At 34.7% G+C, this 23,463-nt stretch overlaps 1 protein-coding gene across 1 annotated transcript in view; it reads right to left on the bottom strand.

Moving 5' to 3' along the window:
* MAN1A1 (mannosidase alpha class 1A member 1) overlaps positions 1-23,463 on the bottom strand; it is a 156,355-nt gene that overhangs the window by 86,622 nt on the left and 46,270 nt on the right. Inside the window, exon 4 of the mRNA XM_033100521.1 lies at positions 11,590-11,670. Coding sequence (XP_032956412.1) covers positions 11,590-11,670 — 81 coding nt within the window. The remainder of the gene's footprint in view (positions 1-11,589; positions 11,671-23,463) is intronic.

Consider the following 23,463-nt stretch of genomic DNA (forward strand, 5'->3'; position numbering starts at 1 on the left):
GATTTTGTCCAATTTGTTCATTGCTAAATCCTCCAGAGTCAAGAACACAATCTAGCACGTAATACAGGATCAAAACTATCATAGATGGCGCATAATATCTGCTGAATAAGGGTGTGAATCATAAACAACTAAATATGTTAATACTCGCAAACCTGACAAGATGACAGAGCTTTAAGATCCACTATATCTAATTCTTCAGAGTTATACTCCAGGTTAGCATTGCTATAAGTCTAGTCATAAAGCATGAGATAGCATTAGGTATTCATAACGATTAGAGAGCAGAAACTCAACATAATGCCACAGTTGTTATTTGAATTAACAGGTAAGCCTAAATTAAATAAGCAAGTATACTTTCTACATGAGTAGAGAAAGTTCACGAGAGAAGACTAAAGTAAGAAGTCACTATTTAATAATTATAAACTCAATTAGATGTAAGAATTGAAACACAGCAGCCAGCAGTGATTTATAAATTAAAGCCGTTGTGGCAATTATTATATAAAGGGGTGAGGGGGCGGAAGACGAGGGTAAGGGGGATCAAATACATGGTGATGGAAGGAGAACCGACTCTGGGTGGTGAACTCACAATGGGATTTATAGATGATGTAATACACAACTGTACACCTGAAATCTATGTAATTTTACTAACAATTGTTAAAAATTAACAATTTAATTTTTAATAAATTAAAAAAAAAGAACTTTAAAAAAATCTGTTAAAAATAAGATTAGACAATGCGTGAAACAAACAATATTTATAAGACAAAGGTGACAATCTCTTTTGCTTATGTGGTCTCACCCTAAACTGGCAGGAATGGAAAAACAAAACAAATGTTTAGAATAAAGAGCTGTGGAAAAAGTTCTTGTGTTCTATGCTTATACCATTAAAGCTCTTATTTTTCAGGGCCTTAGAATTAATCACTATTTGTACTGCTTCAGAAGAATTGGATTACTTCAAATTAAAATAAAAATCAATTATTAAGTTCAAAACAAACATTAGCCTCAAGACTTAGGTTCACTTTATTATCAATGTAAAAGCATTTTCAGCGAAAATATAAAATGAACTATTTGCTTTCAAATGCAGAATTAATGGTGGCATATTCAGATATATCAGCAGATCTCACTTGGAGAAACACTTCATAATGCAGCAGAAAAGTGTTTAGTTACTAGAATGGTTAACCCTAAAATTTGTTAATGAACTATTTTCTAAAATGCTTTAAAGAAAAAAAACTTAAAAAAATACGTATTATAAATTTACAGCATGAAAAGGTTAACATGAAAGCTTGTAAATGACATCTTTAGAGTACTTACTTTACAAGCACCTGCTACACACTGAATGTTTGTGTGCCCCCAAAGTTCGTATGTTAACTCTTAATCCTCAATTTGATGGTATTTGGAAGTAGGACCTTGGGAGGTGATTAGGTCCTGAGGCACAGTCCTCATGAATGGGATTAGTGCCCTTAAAAAGAAGCCCCAGAGAGTTCCCTCACCCCTTCTGATGCGTGAGGACACATTGAGAAGATGGCTGTCTATGAACGAGGAAGTAGGTCCTCACCAGACAATGAATCGTCTGGCACCTTGATCGTGGACTTCTCAGCTTTCAGAACATTGAGAAACGAATGATTGTTGTTTTTTTCCATCCAGTCTATGGTATTCTGTTATAGCAGTCAGAACAGACTAAGATTGTACCTAATTACCAAACCTTACAAATTTTAACCAAGAAAATTTTTATAAATCAACTGATTTACACTAGGTAAGATTTAATTTTTAAAGGAAATCTAAAACAAATTCCTATCACCATGATAACATTTACTACATTTATCGTACATAAAAATTCATATAGTTGTTTAAAACAATCACCTCTGCATAGGTAAATAGATGTATTAAATCCAACTAATTAGCTAATATGCCTTTTGTTTACATTTCTAATGTCAACTCTAAACATCTGTACTAATTTCTTAATGCTCTAGAGTAGTGAATGTTTGTCCAATGATCTTGTATTTAAATTTCATGCTGCGTAAATATTTTTCTCTTTTTTTTAAGCAGTGACCTTTGTTCAATACATATTTTCATATTATTTATATTATATAAACAATGTTTATATCTTAGCAATTTAAAAATAAATTCACTGGTGCTTAGCATTTTGTTAAAGACCAACTTTTACATATTTTTTTCAATTAAAATTTATTTCATAGTCAGCCATGCAGATAAGTTCTGGCAAAATCCCTCCTTAACCACTCAGTCTCATGATGCTATCCTGAATTATGACATCACTCAAAACTGCCCCACTTTTTAAATGTCTTATTCATACACTCTACTACGCATATATAGCCTTAACTTCCAGAGCTTCCAGTCACTTGCTAAATTACTACTACTTCGAATCTACTCCAACTAAACTTCAGGCAATATAACTAGTGCATTTTCTCTCTAACCATCACTCACCTGCTTTTTTGTCATACAGTCCTATACTCATCTTGGATTTCACGGTCTGTAATTTCAATAAAACTTTTGCTAATACTTTTGAAATCCATGTCTTTGTCTCTGTCACAATTGGCTAACAAAATCCAACTAAAACCAACCAACTAGCGTGTTTCCCTCAAAATAAGACCAGGTCTTATATTAAGTTTTGCTCCAAAAGATGCATTAGGGCTTATGTTCAGGGGATGTCCTCCTGAAAAATCATGCTAGGGCTTATTTTCTGGTTAGGTCTTATTTTCGGGGAAACACGGTATGTTGGTTGAGCCAGAATGCCAAAGTTTGAAGCCCAGCTCTGCCACTTTGGATGCCCCTGGCTTAACTCTGAGCTCTTTCTTCCTCTATAAAATGAGGATAAAAACAATATCTATGCCTACTTTACAGGGTTGTTGTGAAATCTAATGAATTAATATTTGTCAGTGGGGACTGTGTTTCTCTTGCTCGTTTTTTCTGCAGCATCAAGTGCAGTGCCTCAAAGTAGGTATTTAATAAGCATCTGCTGTTTTACTAATTAAGTGAAACTACCAGCTGGTAAATTATCACAATTCTGAGGAATTTTCTGCTGGCCCTATTAAATTTTAAATTCTTTGCTATAGCTATCTCATGATACTCTTCTAAGGACACCATAATTTGAAAGAAAGAAAGAAGAAATACATAGGAATATTCCTGGAAAAACACAACTTATGTTTAAGACACACACACAAGCATACAAATCTAGTATAAGAAATCCATGTCAATATGATTCTAGCAATAAACATGATTTGAAGTATTGGTTTTAACAGACATTGTGAATTATGAAATGATTCAATATAAATCTAAACATATTACCGTGTTTCCCCAAAAATAAGACCTGCCGGGACCATCAGCTCTAATGCATCTTTTGGAGTAAAAATTAATATAACGCCTTGTCTTATTTTAATATAAGGCTGGTAGAATATAATATAATATAATATAATATAATATAATATAATATAATACAAGTAATATAATAATACCGACTGGGTATAATATAATATAAGACCGGGTCTTATATTAATTTTTGCTCCAAAAGACGCATTAGAGCTGATGGTCTAACTAGGTCTTATTTTCGGGGAAACACAATACCTCATCTCTTTCACTAGGCTTTTGTAAAATGAGAGGTAACTGGCCTGTGGAACACTTAAATCAAAAAGAGAAGTGGTTGAAGGCAAAGCACCAGATCCTCAATGTCCAATCAACACAGGAGGGGGCTGCCAAAGAGCAACGATTAGCCCCCATATCAGACAACTGCAGTGGTGTGACAGGCATTCCTTTTTTATAGCGTAGTTTATGTCAGTCAACTTTTCACTGTTAGACATGTGGAAAGTTAGGGGAGAAGCTTAGAGTAGAAGATATTTCTTGGAGAAGCAAAACTTTGTAGACAAGGACTGAAGCAGTAACTTTTTACTTAAAAAATTAGTGAAGATGTGTTTTCCTATCCCAAGGCATGACTCTCCATTTACTACCTTGGTTCCAAAGGCTGAAAGCCTTTTCCTAGTGTTGTAGACTGATTCCAGCTTGTGGACCCTTGAAAAAGTTGCTTTCTTCTCACAAACTCCTATCTTCTGCTACTCCCGGCAGCTGGAAAGGCTAACCCAAGTCAGTGGCCACTGTGGCAGTCATTAACGGTGTCCACTAAATTTTCCTCCTGGGCATATGGTGCTGACACTGCATCCTTCCCCAACCCTTTAAGTTACAGTGTACATGTGACTTCCTCTGGCCAATGAGATGAGTGCTGAAATAACATGTGTCTTTCTGATAGATGCATTAAAAGCCAGTGTGTGATTTTGCAGGTTCTCTTTTGTCACACCCCTCCCCCAAACCCCATATGTTTTGCCTTAGCAACTGAAAATGACCCAGATGGCAGCTGCTCCATCAGTCTGGGCTCTGGAGGGAGGATGATGAGAAACAGAGTCCTAAGCAAAGCATGAGGATGGGCAGAACATACAGTGTGCAGTGCATGTTGTTTTAAACCACTGAGGTTTTGAGCTTGTTACTGCATCATAACCTCGATCTATTTTCACTGCTATGACTTTGTAGCCCACTTACTATGGGCAAGGTACCATGCTAAACTAAAAGGGATACAAATATTTCATTAAGAAACAAATTTTTTTGACTTTCTCTTTCCTTTAAGGGCCAACTACTCCTGTTTGGTCTACTAGTTCCGTCAATCAGATGGGAAGCTAGACCAGCTTCTGCCATTTATATATTAATATAAATAAGTTTAGGAGCTGGAATTATTAGCAAACTGTAGAACTGCGTTCATGAATGGATGAGATAAAGTTCTTACAGATGATAAAACTTCTGAGTTTTTGAAAACAATTATAAATACAGAATAGAGGTTTATACAGAGAGAGACACACATAGCAGACATGAGTTAAAGAGATTTATTTTGATTTCTGTAATTTACTCCAGGACAAATAATGTTAGTAATTTTATTTGACTGCAGTGTACATTATTTTGGAATCAATTCCATATATTGATAGATCCCTTTTAAAGTACAAATTAAACTTATAGTCATAATGAAATATTCAATATGTGACAGGTGCAACTCATTAATCATGGTAATTTAATTACAAATGTTTAAATTTAAATAATTTAAATTTAAATAATTTAATTAAAAATAGGCAATCTAATATCATGTTTCACTAAATTGAACCTTTTAAATAAAAATATTAGCTATTTATTATATCATATTCATGTCTTCCGTGCAAGTTCAATAATGAATGCTAAATAGTAAATTAATAAAGTCCATGTAAGAGTCAATCTAAACCTCTAAGAAATCATAGGAACACATTAGGACAATAATATAAGAAACAACCAATACTACTGAACAAATATGATTAAAATTGTTCCTTTCCAGGATATTAGCACAAGTGTGTCAATAAATAGTTTAGAAGGTTTTACCTGGATAGTTTCCTCAAATTAAAGCAAACAAGAATTCCTTTCACATTTACATTTTCTAATTGCTTCTTAGGTTTAAAATTTCAGAAAATGTTCTAACTAATGTCAATTCTATTTAAAAGGCCCACAGTCTACAATTATGACCTACCATATTTGGTAATGATTTAAATTTAGATATAGTCTCTAGCTTACTGGCTCTCAAAACTCTTTCAGAGAAGCAGCGGACAGATGAAAAGGAAGATGTCCTGAGGGGTTGGAGGGAGGAGTGTGGTGGAGTTGCAGGGGCTTATACAGGTTGTCATATATTGGTCATGGCTTCAGTCACCTTAGGATACTCTCTCCCTCCCTACACTCTACCTCAAGCTTTTGGGACCAGTTGCTTATTTATGATATCAGTGTACAGATTTTTACCTCAAAACTCTTTTGGAAGAATTTTCTGTTGGGGTTCACAGAAAACCTAATAGAGGTTTAGTCAACAAACATTTACTAAATATTTTTCTAGGGCTAGTCACACAGTGTTAAGCAAAGGGATGTGTATACAATACTAATACTTAATTTTTCTATTTCATTATGCCATCATTTCAAGCCTCCCTTTTAAATGAATTGTTCAAATCTGTTATTTCTTCCTTGTAGAGACTTCATATACAGAGGGTGCCAAAAAATATATACACATTTTAAGAAAGGAAAAAAAACTGTATTAATTGTAATACTCAATACATACTGATAACAAAAGATGAATACAAGTCATGTTTGACTTCTGAAAGTACAAGAGGTGCACAAAGTGGTTACCATCTGCATCCAGACCCTTCTGATTACAGTGAACTATTGCTTGAGCATAGATAACATCTCTTAAAATGTGCATACATTATTTTGGCACCCCCGATATTTTGATCTTGGAATATTATATTTTTTTTCAATTTGTTATTTTTTTTTTAATTACGCCCTCTGTTGATATCTCTGCTTTTTGGATCCAGCTCAACTTTATTAGAGACCATAATTAAATTACCTTCCATATATTTGAGAGCACTGGGTAAACCTGAGAACAAGTTTTTCCATCTAGGCAGGATCTGGAGGTGGGAGAGAGGGGTGCTATAATGTATTTCTTCTGGTGAATCCAACTACATTGTTGGATTTTTCTTGTTTATACCAGATAGTTCTATGTTTTATGTTAATTTAGTATGGCTACAGGTACATGTGGGTTATTTTATGTTATCAAAGTCTTAGTGTTCATAAAAATAGCAAGATTAAATAACTATTAGTTCTTTCCCCTTCTTTGCTCTGGTCACTAGGAAACCTGAAAACAACTATCTGCTATAAACCTAACTGCTGCACCAGCTGTTCGTTAATCTTACCCGTGACTTGAACATTCTCTGACTTTATTCTCTGTTTTTCCACAACTCTGTGTGCATTATCCACTTTCTGTAAGTCACTTTAACTTTCTGCAGAATTAGCAGGGGATGGATGGATGGCCCGACTTTATCTCTTTCATGGACTGTGGCAAACACTGAGTTTGAAAGGTATCCTAATTTTGTAAGGAATCTCTAACCACTTTTATTATTATTCATCACTACATAGATCCTACAACATCAATATCTAAGGCCCCCAAACACCCCAAATGTCTGAATCCTATTATGAGAATAAAAAAATAGATCTTTTCAGCACTAAACTCATATTCTGAATCTTATTTTTCTCCTTCCCACTCCACAGTCTCACTCTCTTCCTTACATGTCCCCTTGCTATGCTTAAACTCAATGATGTCACCTGCTTCTGTTTTTCAGTAAGTCCTTCAGTAATCTTTTGTACTTGTGTGTGGAGCAGCTTTATTTTGGTGAATCTGGGGGGGCAATCCTCTTGCTACTTTCCAAATCAAGGATATCTTGGCAGAGTAAACTGACCTAATGTAAGAATCCATTATACGTGTGGCCCCAGTCTTGGATCAGGTGTTCTCATTACCGTTTCTCATTGAAAGCTAGTTCTTCAATCTTTTTAGTTTCCAGGACTTCGCCTTTTGCTTTTCTAGCTCACGTACTTAAAACATACTACTTAAAACATACTTACAACATACTACTTAAAACAAGGATTAAATACTGTGTTAGTGCTAAATGTTCTTTCTTAATTTACAGAGTAAAGTGGCTTTTCAAAAACTTCAGGAAAGTTTTTTTTCAAGTATTTCGTTACATTTTCAATTTCCATAGGTTTGTCTATTTTCTCTGACAACTTTATTTTTCATAGTGAACTTTTTTGTTTTTGTTTGTTTGTTTTCGGCTCCCAAACATGTATTTTTCCCACCCTTTCAATAGGGTGGGAAATTTCCTGTTCTGGAATTAGTCATACTTCCTATCCTTGGTCTTCACAGGATACTGAATTCAAACCCTGTGGAAGACTTCTTCTATCATATCCTCTCTTTCATTCCCCCAAATCCCCAAAGTGGTCACAGGTAACTGAAACTGCCAATTGACCTCTTTCTCCTGGGGTTTTGTTTCTTGACCAGAGCATAAAAAACAGTGTATGTTTATTAATTCTAGGATGTCCCAGAATGGCCACAGAGATTTTCTGTGGCAACTTGAGACTGTTCCAACCTGTTCTTCAGTGTTCTCTCTGATTCTGTGGCATCACTATGTCCTATAAAATTCACTTGCTGCTTAATATAGCCACTGGTTTCTGTTGTAAAACAGAAAAATAATATGTGGTATATTCATACATGCTATTTTCTATGTGTATCATCTTCTTTTACAATGTCTTGTTTTTCATTGTCAATTTTCAATATCTTCTTGCTTTGGTTATTATTATTCTATAGTGGCATTTACCAAAATGTGTTCTGGGAAACAATATTTGTAATTCACTGTTAGGAAATGTTACAGAAAAAAAAAAAAGGCGGGGGGATTATAGTTAAGTAAGTATGAAAAACACAGGGATAAATAAAATTTAATTTGTTTCTTTTTCTATGCACTGTGAATGTCTAAGGAAAAATACAAGATGTGGCTTTTTCTGACTTATTTATGTATGTATACAGATACAGATTTATCCTGCCATATCTAAAGAAACTAGTGGTCTGCAGAACATATTTTGGGTAATGATGGTCCAGATGTTACTGTTTACTGTCTCCAATGAAGACTTTAAATTCTTTTCAGCTTATAATAGAGCTATGCTACTTCTTTTATTTATCTTTAACACTGATTACTCCTATTTAGTATTCATCTTTTCTATCCTATCTGTTCGTAATTCTTTTGGTTGTTTGCATTTCTTATATAGACTTTGAAAATCTTGTGGCTTGACTTTTTTTGCTCCCAGTGGTACTATGAGATATTTTAACTGAGCTTGGGTGTTTAAAGCTTCTGAATATGTCCTTGTAATTCAAGTTTACAACGGGCGTTTAATGTTTCTATTGTTCTTTTGATAGGTTTAGAGTTTCATTGGCATTCCTAACTATTGTTCAGTGTTTCTAATTGTAATTTTCCTGAAGCATGTAACACAAATGAGTGGTATTTCCCCTTCTGTTTTTGTAATATAAATTTAAGAATTTTGGGTGTTTATCAATGTAGGCCTATATACTTCTGATGATGATTTCAAAGATGTTCTCAAAAAAATCCTGAGCCTCAGTGATGAAATCAGAATGTTAAATTATTGTAATTTAGATCTTTTATGAGATAATTTAGGAAGATATATGTTCTTAGATTATCTTAGTAAATACCTTGACATACATAAAAGTGTATGGTATAAAACTTTATCATCAATCTGAAACCAATTTATTCATAATTTGGCCATGTTCATGTTCTTTTTATTAAATGGATGCTCAATTTTTCATTTTGGTATGGAGACAAGTACCTCAAACACAGACTTGGGGATAAAATGATTTTTCCTGATCACATTTCTGATAGCCAATTCCCCTGAGTGCATTGGTCAATGAGAGGCAACTGTCAGCAATGAGGTAACTGGAAGGAAGCAGGAGGTGATGTTGAAAGAATCTGGAACTAATCACTTTCCACCTGGCAATCCCACTTCAGAGAATTAATATTTATTGACTGATTATAGCTACATTATTCAAAATACAGGAATACTGGAAACAATGCAACTGTCCACCATTTAGGGAATAGTTAAGCAAAAACTATGCTAAGAAGATGAATTCTCACGAAGTAAAATTAAAATGTATGTTATAGAAACAAACAAAAAAAGTGTATAAGGAAATACCTTAAATAACATTTTTATCATAAAATTAAAATACAGAAAATCTAGATATAATAAAAACAATGTTTGCACAGGGATAAGGACAAAACAAATATATTAAATGAGTAATATTTTCAATGGAGGTAGTCTTTGTACACCTTTGTTTACTAAGGTTAGCTAAGTATAGAATAAAAATATATCCTCTCAAGGTCTTAGGCAAATGATTTTATCTGTAGGGAAACTATATTATCTGTGGGTATTGTATCTATATAAGTATGCATAATAAATACTTATATGTCTATAAGCAAACATATGGAAACAAATATATACATATGTATATATACATAAACTTAAAACATCGTTACAATTGAAAAAGTATACTTATTAAACACGATGCATACTTAGAGGAAATACATGTATTTGTTTCTGTTTCTCTTTGTATGCTCTATTTTCCTATTTGAGCCCAGATATAGAAGAATGCAGTCCTTATTTCCTCCAAATTGTTTCACCTCTACATAAATGATGAAAAAAGTTAAAACCAAGGTCATCCTAAGTATGCCATGTAAAAAACCGTGAGAACACTCAGGCATTGGATACTCAAAGACAAGTATTCTAAAAACAGAAACTTGTCAAATAAAATAACATTAGTTAATTTTAGGTATGATTTTTTTAAAAACATGGATTCCCTAGCTTAATACTTAGAACACCCTAAACCAAAATGAAGAAATGAAATCATTTGGGACTGGAAAAAGAGGCATAATATACCCGATGGTCTCTTTACCCTGGCTTAGAAGATGATAAAGTCCATAATGAAGAACACAATTTAACATGTAAACAGAACAGATACAGGGGAATATAGAACCCCTCTATATAACTTTGGAAAGCTCAATGGTAGAATAAAATCTAAAGAGAGAGAATGTTAAGATTGTGCAGGCTGTTTTCTTATGGCTAGAAAAGTACTTGAGAGACCAGACAATGTTAAAGCAGCTTTCTCATTAAACATTTATTGCTCTTATTAAATTTGTTTGAAGGAGCACAGAAATATGTGAAATACTACCCTACGTAAGATCCACTCTTTCCCCAGCCAGCATGCTGAGGCTACCGTGTTTCACCGAAAAAAAGACTGGGTCTTATATTAAGGTTTGCTCCAAAAGACGCATTAGGGCTTATGTTCAGGGGATGTCATCCTGAAAAATCGTGCTAGGGCTTATTTTCCGGTTAGGTCTTATTTTTAGGGAAACACAGTAACAGAAATCTGATGGACATGCAATTGAAATACATGCCTGTTTTTCCTTCATGTCAGCTTTTAACACTGTCAACATAAAGTTGAGATCTATTCCAGCAACACTTAGTAGACACTAAGGTTATTCATAAAGTTGTCCAAAACCTTTCAAGAAATTAGCATCTATGTTCTTTATGAGCATGATACAAAAATCCTTTTTTAATCTATCAAAATAAGGCAGCTAAATTAAAAACTCCTGCTTTGCTCCGAGCAGGAGAAAATGAATTAAGCCTTGCTCCAGGAAGATCTCTGAAGCACTTCACACAGGGGAATTGGCCTACAGAACACTTCATTGGAAAGCTGAATATGTCACTCACTCCCTTATTTTCTTAAATACTGTAATTTATATCTTACTTGGCAAGCTTTCTTCATTTCAAAAAGTTTTTATTAAGTTAACATTATACTAAACATTAAAATAATTTTTAAAGAAAAAAATGCATCCACAAGTCTGCCACTACACTAAACCTCTTTATTTTATCCATAGGCACATATAATTTGTAGTTGTAATCACACAATATATAACATAATGGAGCCATTGTTTAATATTTCCTGACAACACGATCTGCCAAGTTTCCCAGCATGCTCATTTAATTAGTACATATTATAATGACATCCAGTGTTTACTAGAGGCCCATCAAAAAGGAAAATTCAGTGGATACCCTCTAAATATATACCACAAAAGGTATATTTTGCCCTAAAAATGTAATTTTAAGATACTGTAATTCACATTTACATGCTACTTTTCATTTTACCTCTTCTCCAGACAGATAGTAGGCTGAGAGTAGTCCACCAACAAAGCGTATGTTTACTTCAAAAACAGAAACTTCAGCATTCTGTGGAAATAAATAAATGAGGTTCATACGTGAATGATAGCACGCAATTGAAAAATCTCATTGTGATAAAGTACACTACATTGTTAAATTTTGTTCAAATCTTGTATGTTGCCCAGAGAGATTTATGTACAAGAGGGAGAAGTCCTGTCTCTTAACAGTGTGAAAATATACATAAATATATAAAATAATTTTGACTCTTAAAATCAAATTATAAAAATATTTGCAAAATAAAGTTACTTCCTCTCTCTATGGAACAGCAGATACAATACTCAGTATTCACTATTTGTGCAGATGCGACAGGGCCACGGCATTCTATTTTTTCTTTTCTGTGTTCTCCTTTTACTCATTTGCTTTTTCTTCCTGAAAGGCTGGCCATTGAGACTCATTATATTTTGGCTGGCAGTTCAACATTATTCTAGCATTCTTCTCATGTTAAAGTAGCATAGCTACAATGCAAATCAGATTTTAAGTTGGGGGACTTGGTTCTAGTGCTGTTTCCCAACTTTCTGACTGTAGCCTGGGATGGTCACACCTCTCTGAGAAGAAATTTCATCTCTGCATAAATGAGATGATAATCATAATGTATGGTGTCCCTTGCTGAGACAGCTATTATTTACATCAATAATTGCTTGCTTTTGTTATTACTCATAATTTGCCATATCCTGTGCCAATCTCTTTTAATCCTCTCACTAACCCTATAAAATAATTGGTATTCTTATGTCCATTTTACAAATGGAGAAACTGAGATTTATAGTGGTTACTGTGAGTTCTTTAAGGTCAGACAATGAATAAGTGGTTGAATCAGGATTTGAACTTGAGTACTCCAGGTTTTGGTCCAGGGCTCTGCTACGTTAACTCCTATGTCACCTCACATGATAACGCACCAAGTCTCTTCTTAATGATCATACACTTGTGAAAATAGTATCAATTGCCAATACTTTTATTATTTTACAATATCTGACTATTAAATGGATTTGCCCTGCATACTGTTACTAGTTAATCTAGCACAACTAACCCCCAATAGATGTAAGGTACACCTCGAGCTTTAGTTAGCTTCTTTTCATGCTCACTGTGCCTATTCAGCAATTGTTCACTTCTGCCTAACATCAAACCATTTACTGATAATCATGGGGGATAACACCAAACTATAATATATGGAGTTAATATCCAGCAGATAAACTTAGTCAAAATCATCGAGACATTATTTCCTTTAACAAACATTTATGAACCCACTGCTATATGCCAGGCACTGTCCTAAGTTCTAGGGACATGGCAATGAAGACTGACAAAGTCCTCAAACTATGGAGTCTACATGGTAATAGAGAAAACAGTTCCAAGAAAAACAAGAAAAAAAAGGTGACATACAGGGGGTGCCAAAAAAATGTATACACATTTTAAAAAGAAAAACTGTATTAAAATTGTAATACTCAATATATATCGATAGCAAAAGATGAATACAAGTCACGTTTGACTTCTGCAATTACAAGAGGGGCTCAAAGTGGTTATCATCAGCATCCAGACACTTCCTTTTCTTTTTCTTTCTTTCTTTTTTTTTCAAACACTCCTGATTATGGCGCACTACTGCTTGAGCAATGTTGACCAGAGTGTCCATTTGTATGCATTTTTTTGGTATACCCCTTCCTATCCCCGGTATTTTCATTTAATTCCCACAAGCTCTCTGTAAATAGGTATACAGATATAATAACTAAAGCTAAGTAATTGCATAAATTAAAATTTTTTTTCAAAAAATTTCCTGCAAAGGCAAAATTACAAAAACTACTTAGGAGGGAGAAATACTGGATCAGAGTTAGACAAAAGCATCATAAAATAAAGACTATTTGGTGAGTTTGTTTAATTGTATTTCATAGCTTGTAATATGCATCTAATATAATTTGATGAAAAGTACTCTACATAGGTGCAATTTATCTGTGAGGTGTATCATTCTGAATGAGTTTATGTGGTAAAAGCTTTAGTATTCTACAACATTACTGACAAGTAAAGGGGAAGGGAATCCATTAATTTATTTTGGATTACACAGCTATATTTCTTATGTCTAAGGGTAACAATATCTAATAATAAAATCTAATGAATTTAAATCCTCAAATCATATCACTCTCCATTTGTACTTGTGTTTCTCAGTTTTTAAACCTGAGAACAGTCCTCCATATTTCTGCTTATTGAACCCTGTTAAGATGATTTTATATTTTCACTTTGGTTATGGGTTCATTTGACATGTATTGTCTCTTCCTCCTACAAAAAAAATTAGATAATCAAGTGTTTTATATAGACATCTCATAAGAATTATTGTGAGGTAGAGGACTGAGCCATGTCAAACACCACCCAAAATATATTTTTCAGCTAGACATCAATCACCTATTGGGTACAGTTGTTCAACTAGTTATTGATCCAGCAATGTATTCTAGACCCTAAATTCTGTTTATCTTGCTCTATCTATAAGATATTGAGAGGTGACCTTGCAAAGTGCCATGCTCGAGGTCAGGTGCTTTGTCTTTTGAATGTCATCGATCTAATAATCTACGAGCCTGTCCAAGAAGCAAATCTGGCTGTTAGTGAATTCACACGCTTCCCAGTGTGCCCTTGTCTTTAAAAATCTTGCTCAGGAATGTCACATCATGATTAGTAGTACTCAACAGTCATCCTATCTTCCTCCTTTTGAAAACAAGAATTGCATTTGAATTCCCAAGATATATTTTTTTCTCCTTCTCTTTTTTCAAAGTTAAATCTAAATTATTTAGAAACCATAATTTGAGAGCTCTTTCAATTTTCTGGGTTACACTACATTTTAGGTCAGAAGACTGAAAGTTAGACACTTTAGGTCACTCTTTAGAGCTCCTTAGATGAAAAGGACTAAGAAGGTAATTCTCCTACTGTAACAAACTGGTTGGCTACATTGGGGGCAGCCAACTATAGAAACACTACTCTAGAGTCAGAAAGACCTGGGATTGAAGGCTGATTGGGGAGCTAGCTGAATGTGAGATCCCAGGCAAGTCACTTATTCTGAGTCCTGGTTTTCTCATTTGTATAAAGGGGCAACACGTTCCTTACAAGGTACTATGAGTCTGTGAATGTACAGCACTGTGCACAGCCTGGCACAGGCAGAACACTCAGTAGAGAGCTGCTGCCATTACCAGTTTACAGGAGCTCTGCTCAAATTACCTTCTACAGGGATTCTGGGAAAATCAGAAATTCTACAATTATAGTATTCTAAGTTCTCGAATGCAAACTGATACATCTTCTCTGACCCTCAGGGGAATCATATTTCTCAATAGCTAACAACACGCTTTTGAAATATAGTATCCTGACCAAACTTCCTTTTTTGGACTTCATATATTTTATATATCTGGATTTTTCAAAAGTGAATTTCTACAGTTTGCGGGCTTCAGGCCACTTTTATAAACTTCTGATTCTGATTTCCATTAAAATAATCTTATTAAATTTAAATGAATATATTCCTCCTATTAATATTCATGCAGTGTCTTTGAAGGGTTCTAAAATGTTTCCAGTTACTTATCCTAATGACAAAAGAAGACCTGGGGCAAGGAAAACCCAAACAGGCTGTAAACACTAAAGTCTTGTATGATTTATCCTAACCATTAATGTGAATTTTGCAGTCTCCTTCATCTGTGTTTGTTTCAAAATCAACTTCCTTAAATCTTTAAGTAAGGTTGCATTTCAGGTATATGACGCACGTATTCTATGACTTTTAGTACACAGTCTTATGTGAGTGCCAGTTTGACACAGTCGTATGTGAGTGCCAGTTTGAGAAATAGATCCAATCTTCTGTTTAAATTGCATGCATCCATTAGTAAACATCACAATTGATCAGAAGTGGAAGTTGGAAATTTTTGGCTAAAGACATATTCACCAAAAATATAGATTGGAGGGAAAAGGGGTCAAACATGGTGACGGAAGGAGATTTGCCTTTGGGTCACAATGCAATATATAGATGATATATTATAAAATTGTACACTTGAAACCTATATAATTTTATTAACCAGTGTCACCCCCAGTAAATTTAATTTAAACAATCGGCATTGGAGAAACTGTTCTTTCATTTCGACTTTCCTCCACCAATAGACTTTGAATCAAAGAACATATGTCAGCAGATTCATATATAAATTTAGTAAAATTATGGCATAACTAAGTTTACACCTAAATTCAAGAGGTGCGTTGTAGAAATCATAGAAAAATTAGGCCTCAGAACTAATCTCTCATATCGTCTTGGGTATCTTATACTGATAATATTCACCTCAAGTGTTTATAACTTTCTCTAATATTTCTGTTCTCTGGTTTGCTATGTGAGATTATTAGATAGAAGGGATATGAGTTTGCTAAAAGTGAAAAGAGAATTCAACTCAATAAATCATTTTGTATATCTCCGCCAATCCTTATCATTATGCTCCACCTCTCTAGGAAAGGCTTCCTTCAAATCAATAGATCATTCGCTCACGGGCATGAAGAACCTCACCATATCTGGGCAAGAGGGAAAGTGAATACCTCAAAACAGGTCCCTGAAAGACTAACCACCTCCCACTAGATAAAATAACTTTTCAAACAACTCAGAGAAATTTATTAGGTTGTGTTTTTTATAAGCAACTTATTGACCAAAATTATCTACAAAATGATGTATTTTAATAGATCTCAGTAAGTGAAGTAACGGGTTTGACCATTAGAATAACACATTTAGGTTTGGGAACAATTCAGCCAGTTTCCTTTTGAATGAGGAACTATAGAGGCTCAAGCTTCCCCTGAAGAACAGATATAGTGTTTCTTTGCACCTTCAAGCCTTATGATAATTATTATGAATCAAACTTGTGCCAGACTTCTCGTTATTTGTCGTGCTATGATTTCACATAGCTTGACAGATCCGACTGATTACATTTAACTGAGAACTACTGGAAAAGAACTTTTATTTTCAGAAATATATTAATTCTCTTTTGTTTCATACTAATTCTTAAAGACTTGTTTAAAGGCAATTCTCTGAGATAATTCTTTCTTTTTTAATTTTAATTTTTTTATTTATTACATTTATTGGGGTCACAATGGTTAGTAAAATTACATAGGTTTCAAGTGTGCATTTCTATAATACGTCATCTGTATACCGCATTATGTGTTCACCACCCAGAGTCAGTTCTTCCATCACCATATATTCAACCTCCGTTTCCCTTTTCTACCAACCCCCTCTTCCCTTACCCTTTGGTAACCACTAAGCTGTTGTCTGTGTCTATGAGTTTTTGTTTCTTTGTTTGTTTGTCTTGCTCATTTGGTGCTTTCAGTTTTACAAGCAAGCCGCTCCATGACAAAGCAATGCAATAACTATGTTTAATAACAACTGATCAATACAATCCAATATTAACTGTGTGTAATAATAACTGTTCCACTACAATCCAATGCAGTAACTATGTTTAATAATAGTCTACTACTAATATATACGATAACTATGCTTTACTGAGAAATGTGTTGGAAACAACATGAGACTTTTCAAAGCCTCCAATTAATGACAGGTAATTGCCTGTAAGCTTTGCCTATGTTTAGGCTTAGTATATACCTTTATTTATAAATGGGGCTTCCAAGTGTGTGTATTATTAATGTTTGAGGAATAAGTATAAAACTCCTTTTCACAGATCAGATTGCAATATTAAACAGTGTAACTTAGTTTAACATATATCCTATTATTTAGTTTCATGTTTAAGTAACATGATAAACCTCTTAAGATGAACAAAGTGTAAGTTCTCTGTGCCACAAAGATAGGGAAATAACCATCTTGTTTATGCTAGTAAGTTGGTTTTACCATGCAGGTTCAGAAGGGCCCTCATGTAGCAGCCCAATCTATCACTCATGACTGTCAGAGAGAACAGCTCAGTATCCTCTTAAAGCCAAACACACCTCATTCTAGGCAGGCACTGGTTAGCATTCAGATGGAAAATATTGAATAACTCCATTAAAGAGGATAATAAACTTAGTTATTTGTACCCATTGGGACATAATGCTGCTCTAAGACAGACCTTTTACAAGAGCAATGCTGAGGCAAAGGTCACTTCTTTCATACTCTATGGCATGGAACTCTGGGCCTAAGCCACGTACTCATTCAGACATTTGAGAAGATCCAAAGCTGCTTTTTGAGGTCAATTTCCATCCTTTAGATAGGAAATGCTACAGCTTATTTTCCTGCAAAGTAGGGTGGCATTCTGTCTAGATAATAGCCTGGATCTTCAAATTAAAAAATAAAGTCCCTTTTGCCACCAGTGCCTCTGTTATCTAAAATTTATGGTGTTTATCACAATCAAAGGCACAATCCAGGTGCGTGACAAAGATCACAGTCTCAGGGTGTGGCTAGTTATGTCTGGAGCAAGCTAATCATCTTTCCTTTGTCATTCTCAAAGCTTAGCCTTTCATACAGAGATATCACTTAACCTCAATGTAAAATAAAAGCTTTTTAAGGATAATTTTAATACAGCTTTAGCTTTTACTAAGGGTCTACATAAGAAATTATTATCTAGAGAAAATTTCTACATACTTTATACTCCATAAAATTCATTGCTGAAGATAGTTTTCAATATTTGTCATGTAAGGATCTAAGTAATCAATACTTTTTTAAAATGCCAATAAAGAATGGGAAGCTCAGTATTGAATTAAGAAATGTCCAAATGTGAAACCCTTGATCAATTTGTCCTTCTGTTAATGATCTTTCTATATCAGGAGCCACTACAAATCCATTCCAAAAGTAGGTTAGGTAAAAACAAGCAGAGCACTTGAATTTCAGATCATTTCAACTATATGAAACTATGAAACAATACAGCCACCCTTGTACCCTGTCAGCTTGTCTTCTAGCTGAGTCTGTTGGATAGTAGGAGAAGATAGCTTAACTTCTCATTAATTTAATTAATATTTATTGAATACCAATGGAACAATACACTTCATGAGTACCATCATACTAAGATTACATACATAACCTTGGAAGAGTCAAATTCTCTGGCTGCCTATGCTTTTCTCAACAATTTGCATTTCCTCTCCAACAAACACAGGGTCATTGAGTTAGGCAGACTTTGTTCAAAGCATAGTTCTTACTTGCTGCATGATTTTGGGGCAGAGTACGCAAACACCTCTACATCTATAAAAACAGGGAAAATAGCATTTACCCTATATGTTTGTCACAAAGACCAAATGAGATAACCCATGGAAAAATCCCTTAGCATAATATTTGATATGTCTCAGTATTCTTTAAGGAGTAGTTTCCTCTTTCTTGTCTTCCTTTTGAAGAAAACCCAACCCTACCTAGAGAAGTACTATGACTACTTTTCCTTCTAGACTATAAATTCCAGGAGGGTAAGTACCTGACCCTTAAAGGGTATTTATTAAATAATTAATACATAACTAAATTAATGAATAGGTAATGAATAACCAAGGATCTGTTTTAGAGTCTTTGTCCTAGGATTAAGTTTAAATTACAACCAGAAAATTCACCCACTGGAGTGTATATCCTTAGAGTTTTCTGCCCAGATCTACGCACCTGTACAGCTGATTGAACTGAATACAAAGCTCCACCTGGGAAGCCCTTGCTCCTACATACTATCCCAGTGATTTATTTTAAGCCACTTATTAAATCCATTTGAACTTTGTGCTACCAACAATGGAAACTGAATCAACTTGCTATGTTTTAGTTAAAAGAAAATGAGTTTCAGTTAATGATAGTAAAAAGCATTTCCTTTACACCTTTAAGTGATGCAAACTGAATATTTTACATATAAATAAATTCATTCTTGAATGTAAGATGTATTTATATCCCGGAGAACCACAGCATGAACTAACTCTCAACAATAGTGTTTCTATTTCAGTTTGATTCTTATTTTTCCCTTGCAATAAAATTTGGATTCATTAACTTTTTTTTTTTGCAATACCCTCACCCTGTCAATTAAAATAGTTTATTACGAAAAAATGTTAACTTAAAATATGAAGTAATTTGTCCAAGCTGGAATGATACTACATGTTATCAATAAAAATATGTTTTCTCGGTCTTTGCTTAAGCTTTTCCAATTTCCCCTTCCTTCAGATAAATGGGAAAATGTTCTTAGTGTTTTCAGAAAGAAAACTGTGTAATTGTGGACATAATCACTTGAATATCTGGATAGAATGAGTGAATATAAGACAAGTTATCGTATGTGATGTATTAAAATCAATTAGAAAATTGGAAGTTGGAGAACTGTATAATGCAATGATTATGGGAGTAAATAAATACAGTTTTCTGGATTTTATATTTGTTATTAATTTTAATATGGGTACTATTATTTGGAAGTTATAGCTAAACTTTTTTTAAAGCAAAATATGGCAATACTCAAAAACAGAACTGCAAAAAAAATGTTCCAAGATTCTCACATTAGGAATAGTATAATAAACAGAAATTTGAGACCCATGGATCTGAATTTTAAAAGTATGTTTTTAAAGTTAATTTTCTAAGGTCTTTACCAAGATTATCAATAGTAGTTCTAAAATCATATTTTGCACAAAATTCTATCAACTAACTGGATAAAATCTTACAAAAAAACCCCAAAAATACAATTTTACATAAATGAAGAAAACTTCAAAGTTTGAGTATCTTTGCAATCACTCCATGACGGTCTAATCCCTTTATATTACAAGTAAGGAAGCCAAGGAATTTCCTCTTCTCTTCTACATGTTCTGCTAACCCTGTTAGAGTCCCTCTGCTTCCTCACAGGTCCCCACAGTCTGAGGAATGCATTGTTACCTGGTCATGGTCTGAGACCAGCCAACTACCTTCTGTTACCTTGCTGTTACCCTGAGAGGCCTTTGTGCTTAGTCCTTTTAAGTAAATGATTCCGGAGTTTTTCAGACAGCCAGCCGGTGGCCATACAAGCCCAAAGCTGCTACAGCGGTGGGGGAGGAGTATGGCAGCAATTATCAGACAGACTCACCCAAGAATCAGCAAGGAATGTGGGCATCACTCAGGTGCAGTGCCACTAAAGTTTGATGATGGAGGAATTTGGTTATCATTCCCCCACCTTTTCTCATCAGGGACACACACACACACACACACACACACACTATCCATTCTCTCTCCCATATATAGCTGAAGACAAGCCCATAATTATTTAAAGGTAGGTGCCTGAATATAGTAATAAATAACAAAGCAGGACAAAAGTACTATTAAGAGAGAACAAGCCTGCAAACCCCCCCCCCCAAAACAAACAAACAAACAAAAAAAACCAATTTTTTTTCCATTGCCTTAATTTTTCATATGCAGTTCTATTGGCAATATCAGAGCTACCAGAGGTCAGTCCAATCAAATAGCTGAAAAACCTTGAGCAAATCACTAGCTCCTTGGGCCTGTTTTCTTGTCTTTAAAATAAAAGGTCTGAAAGCATTGATCTCCAAGGTCGCTTTCTATTGGAATACTGTCACTTTTATATTCTAAATTCAATTATAAGTCAGATTAAACACACCCTCATCTGCTTGACCTTTAAGGCAGTGATCTCCAAAATGACGTATACATGGCAATTAATTAGAGGAGTAGGAACAAAAAAGTAAAACTTCCAATTTATATATTCTTTTAATCCAAAGAGACAGAAAAAGGACTCAGCTTTAATGATCCTTAATATTCTGAATGACACTGGTGTCCTTATTTGGTCTATGGGAGAACAGGAACTCCAAAAAAGCATGATACTACTCAAACAATTAAAAATAGAACTACCACATGATCCAGTAATTCCACTTCTGGATATTTACCCCCTAAAATGAAAACTCAAAGAGACATATACACCCCTATGTTCACTGCAGCACTGTATACAATAGCCAAGATATGGAAGCAAACTAAGTGCCCATCAACAGATGAATGGATAAAAAAGATATATATATATAGACAATAAAATATTACTCAGCCATAAAAAAATGACATATTGTCATCCCTAACAACACGGATGGACCTAGAGGGTATTATGCTAAGTAAAATAAGTCAGAGAAAGACAAATACGATGTGATTTTCCACTTACTATATGATTTCCACTTACACGTGGAATCTAAACCAACAAAAACAAACAAAACAAAACAGAAACAGACCCACAGACACAGGAAACAAATGTTACGGGAGAGAGGAGAGGGAAGGGGGAAAGCAAAACAGGTGAAGGGGCTTAAGAGGTACAAACTCAGTTATTTAAAAAAATAAGTCATTGGGATGAAATGTACAGCATAGGGAATATCGTCAATAATATTGTAATAACTATGTACGGTAACAGATGGTAACTAGACTTACTGTGGACATCATTTTGTACTGTATATAAATATCGATCATTATGATGTCCACATGAAACTAATAGGATATTGAATGCCAATTATACTTCAATTAAATATAAAAGAGCTCCACAAAACAGAGGGATCAACAGGGAAACACTCTTTGTTCATTCTCCACATACAGCATGTTACTTGTACCTGGTTATGGGATTTATAGATATTATTGAGTGTTTACCAGATAGACAAGAGGCTTACAAGGATTTCTGCAAAGTAATTTCAGATTAAAAATAATACCAATAATGCAAACATGAATAACTAAAAAACGGCAGGGCTGACATCTTAAGCTCTCTGTCAACCTCATTATGAGGTAAAGCAATGACTATGAAATTAGATTAGACCTGACCAGACACGGTTCTCCCAAATCAAAATTATAAAGTATCAGAGGTGTCCACTATCCTTAATTCTGAACCTTTTCCTTGATGTACAATGAGTTTTGAGGCATTTGTTATGAATAATAGTACACCTACAAACTTTTAGAAGAATATTTCAAATATATACTAACAAAATTTTATACTGGTAAGGGCATACAATCAATCAAGTTTGAAGTCTTATTTAAGGGAAGTGGATGCAGCTCTTGATGGATGTATATCGAGCGTTTAGCAAAGCTACTCCATGGTATTACTGCCTCTGCATCCATTTTGTCCATTTTGTCTGGCCAAGCGGCTAGCAGGCGCCTTGAAATGAAATCAGCCTCTCATGCAAACGCATGCCCTAGAGAATAGCCCACAGAGCTCCAAGCAAATCTAAGTTCTCGATGACTCCCCCAATGGACCTTGTCATCAGTCTCCCACATGGCCCAAGGCCTTCCCCTTGCGTGCCCCTTAGAAAAGACTCCCATGGAGCTTATCAAGACCCTACTTTTTGTTTGTTTGAATTGACCAACTTGGCCTTAGCCTGGGAACTCCAATGCATTCTATGAAGCCTAATAAAGGCATATGCCCTGGTCCTGTCTTTCTGGCTGTACGCTGTACTCTGCCTTGACCTTCCTGTGTGGCCCCTGGGGGCACACCTTACACCTCCTTGGGATCTGTGAGTAATACATTTCTCTCTTTCAATTTCCCTGTGATCTTTTATTGAATTGCAGCTCTCCATGTGGCACCCTGCACTCCACTTAACCTATGTTAATGTAATAAAGTCATAGCAATGCACCATGGCACATGCAAACATGTGAGCATTCGAACCACCCAGACCTGCGTGAGACTCACAGCTCTGACGCCCAACTAACTGCGAGGTCTGGTTAAAGCCCTTGAAGCTCTGACTTCTAATCTGTAACGGTGTGAAAAAAATACCTGTCTAAAAGGGTTGTTTTGGGACTTTAAGAATACTTGTTTGGCACAGGTATTTTTCTTACTTTTAACTTGCCAAAAAACAATGATATGTGTTTGAGTAGTAAGGGAGGGCAAGTTGAGAAGATAGTGTGGTACTATTCAAAAGTTGCGTTATTTGTTTCTGCTAGGGTACAACACAATA

This window comes from Rhinolophus ferrumequinum, chromosome 3 (assembly GCF_004115265.2).
Source record: "Rhinolophus ferrumequinum isolate MPI-CBG mRhiFer1 chromosome 3, mRhiFer1_v1.p, whole genome shotgun sequence".
NCBI lineage: Eukaryota > Metazoa > Chordata > Mammalia > Chiroptera > Rhinolophidae > Rhinolophus > Rhinolophus ferrumequinum.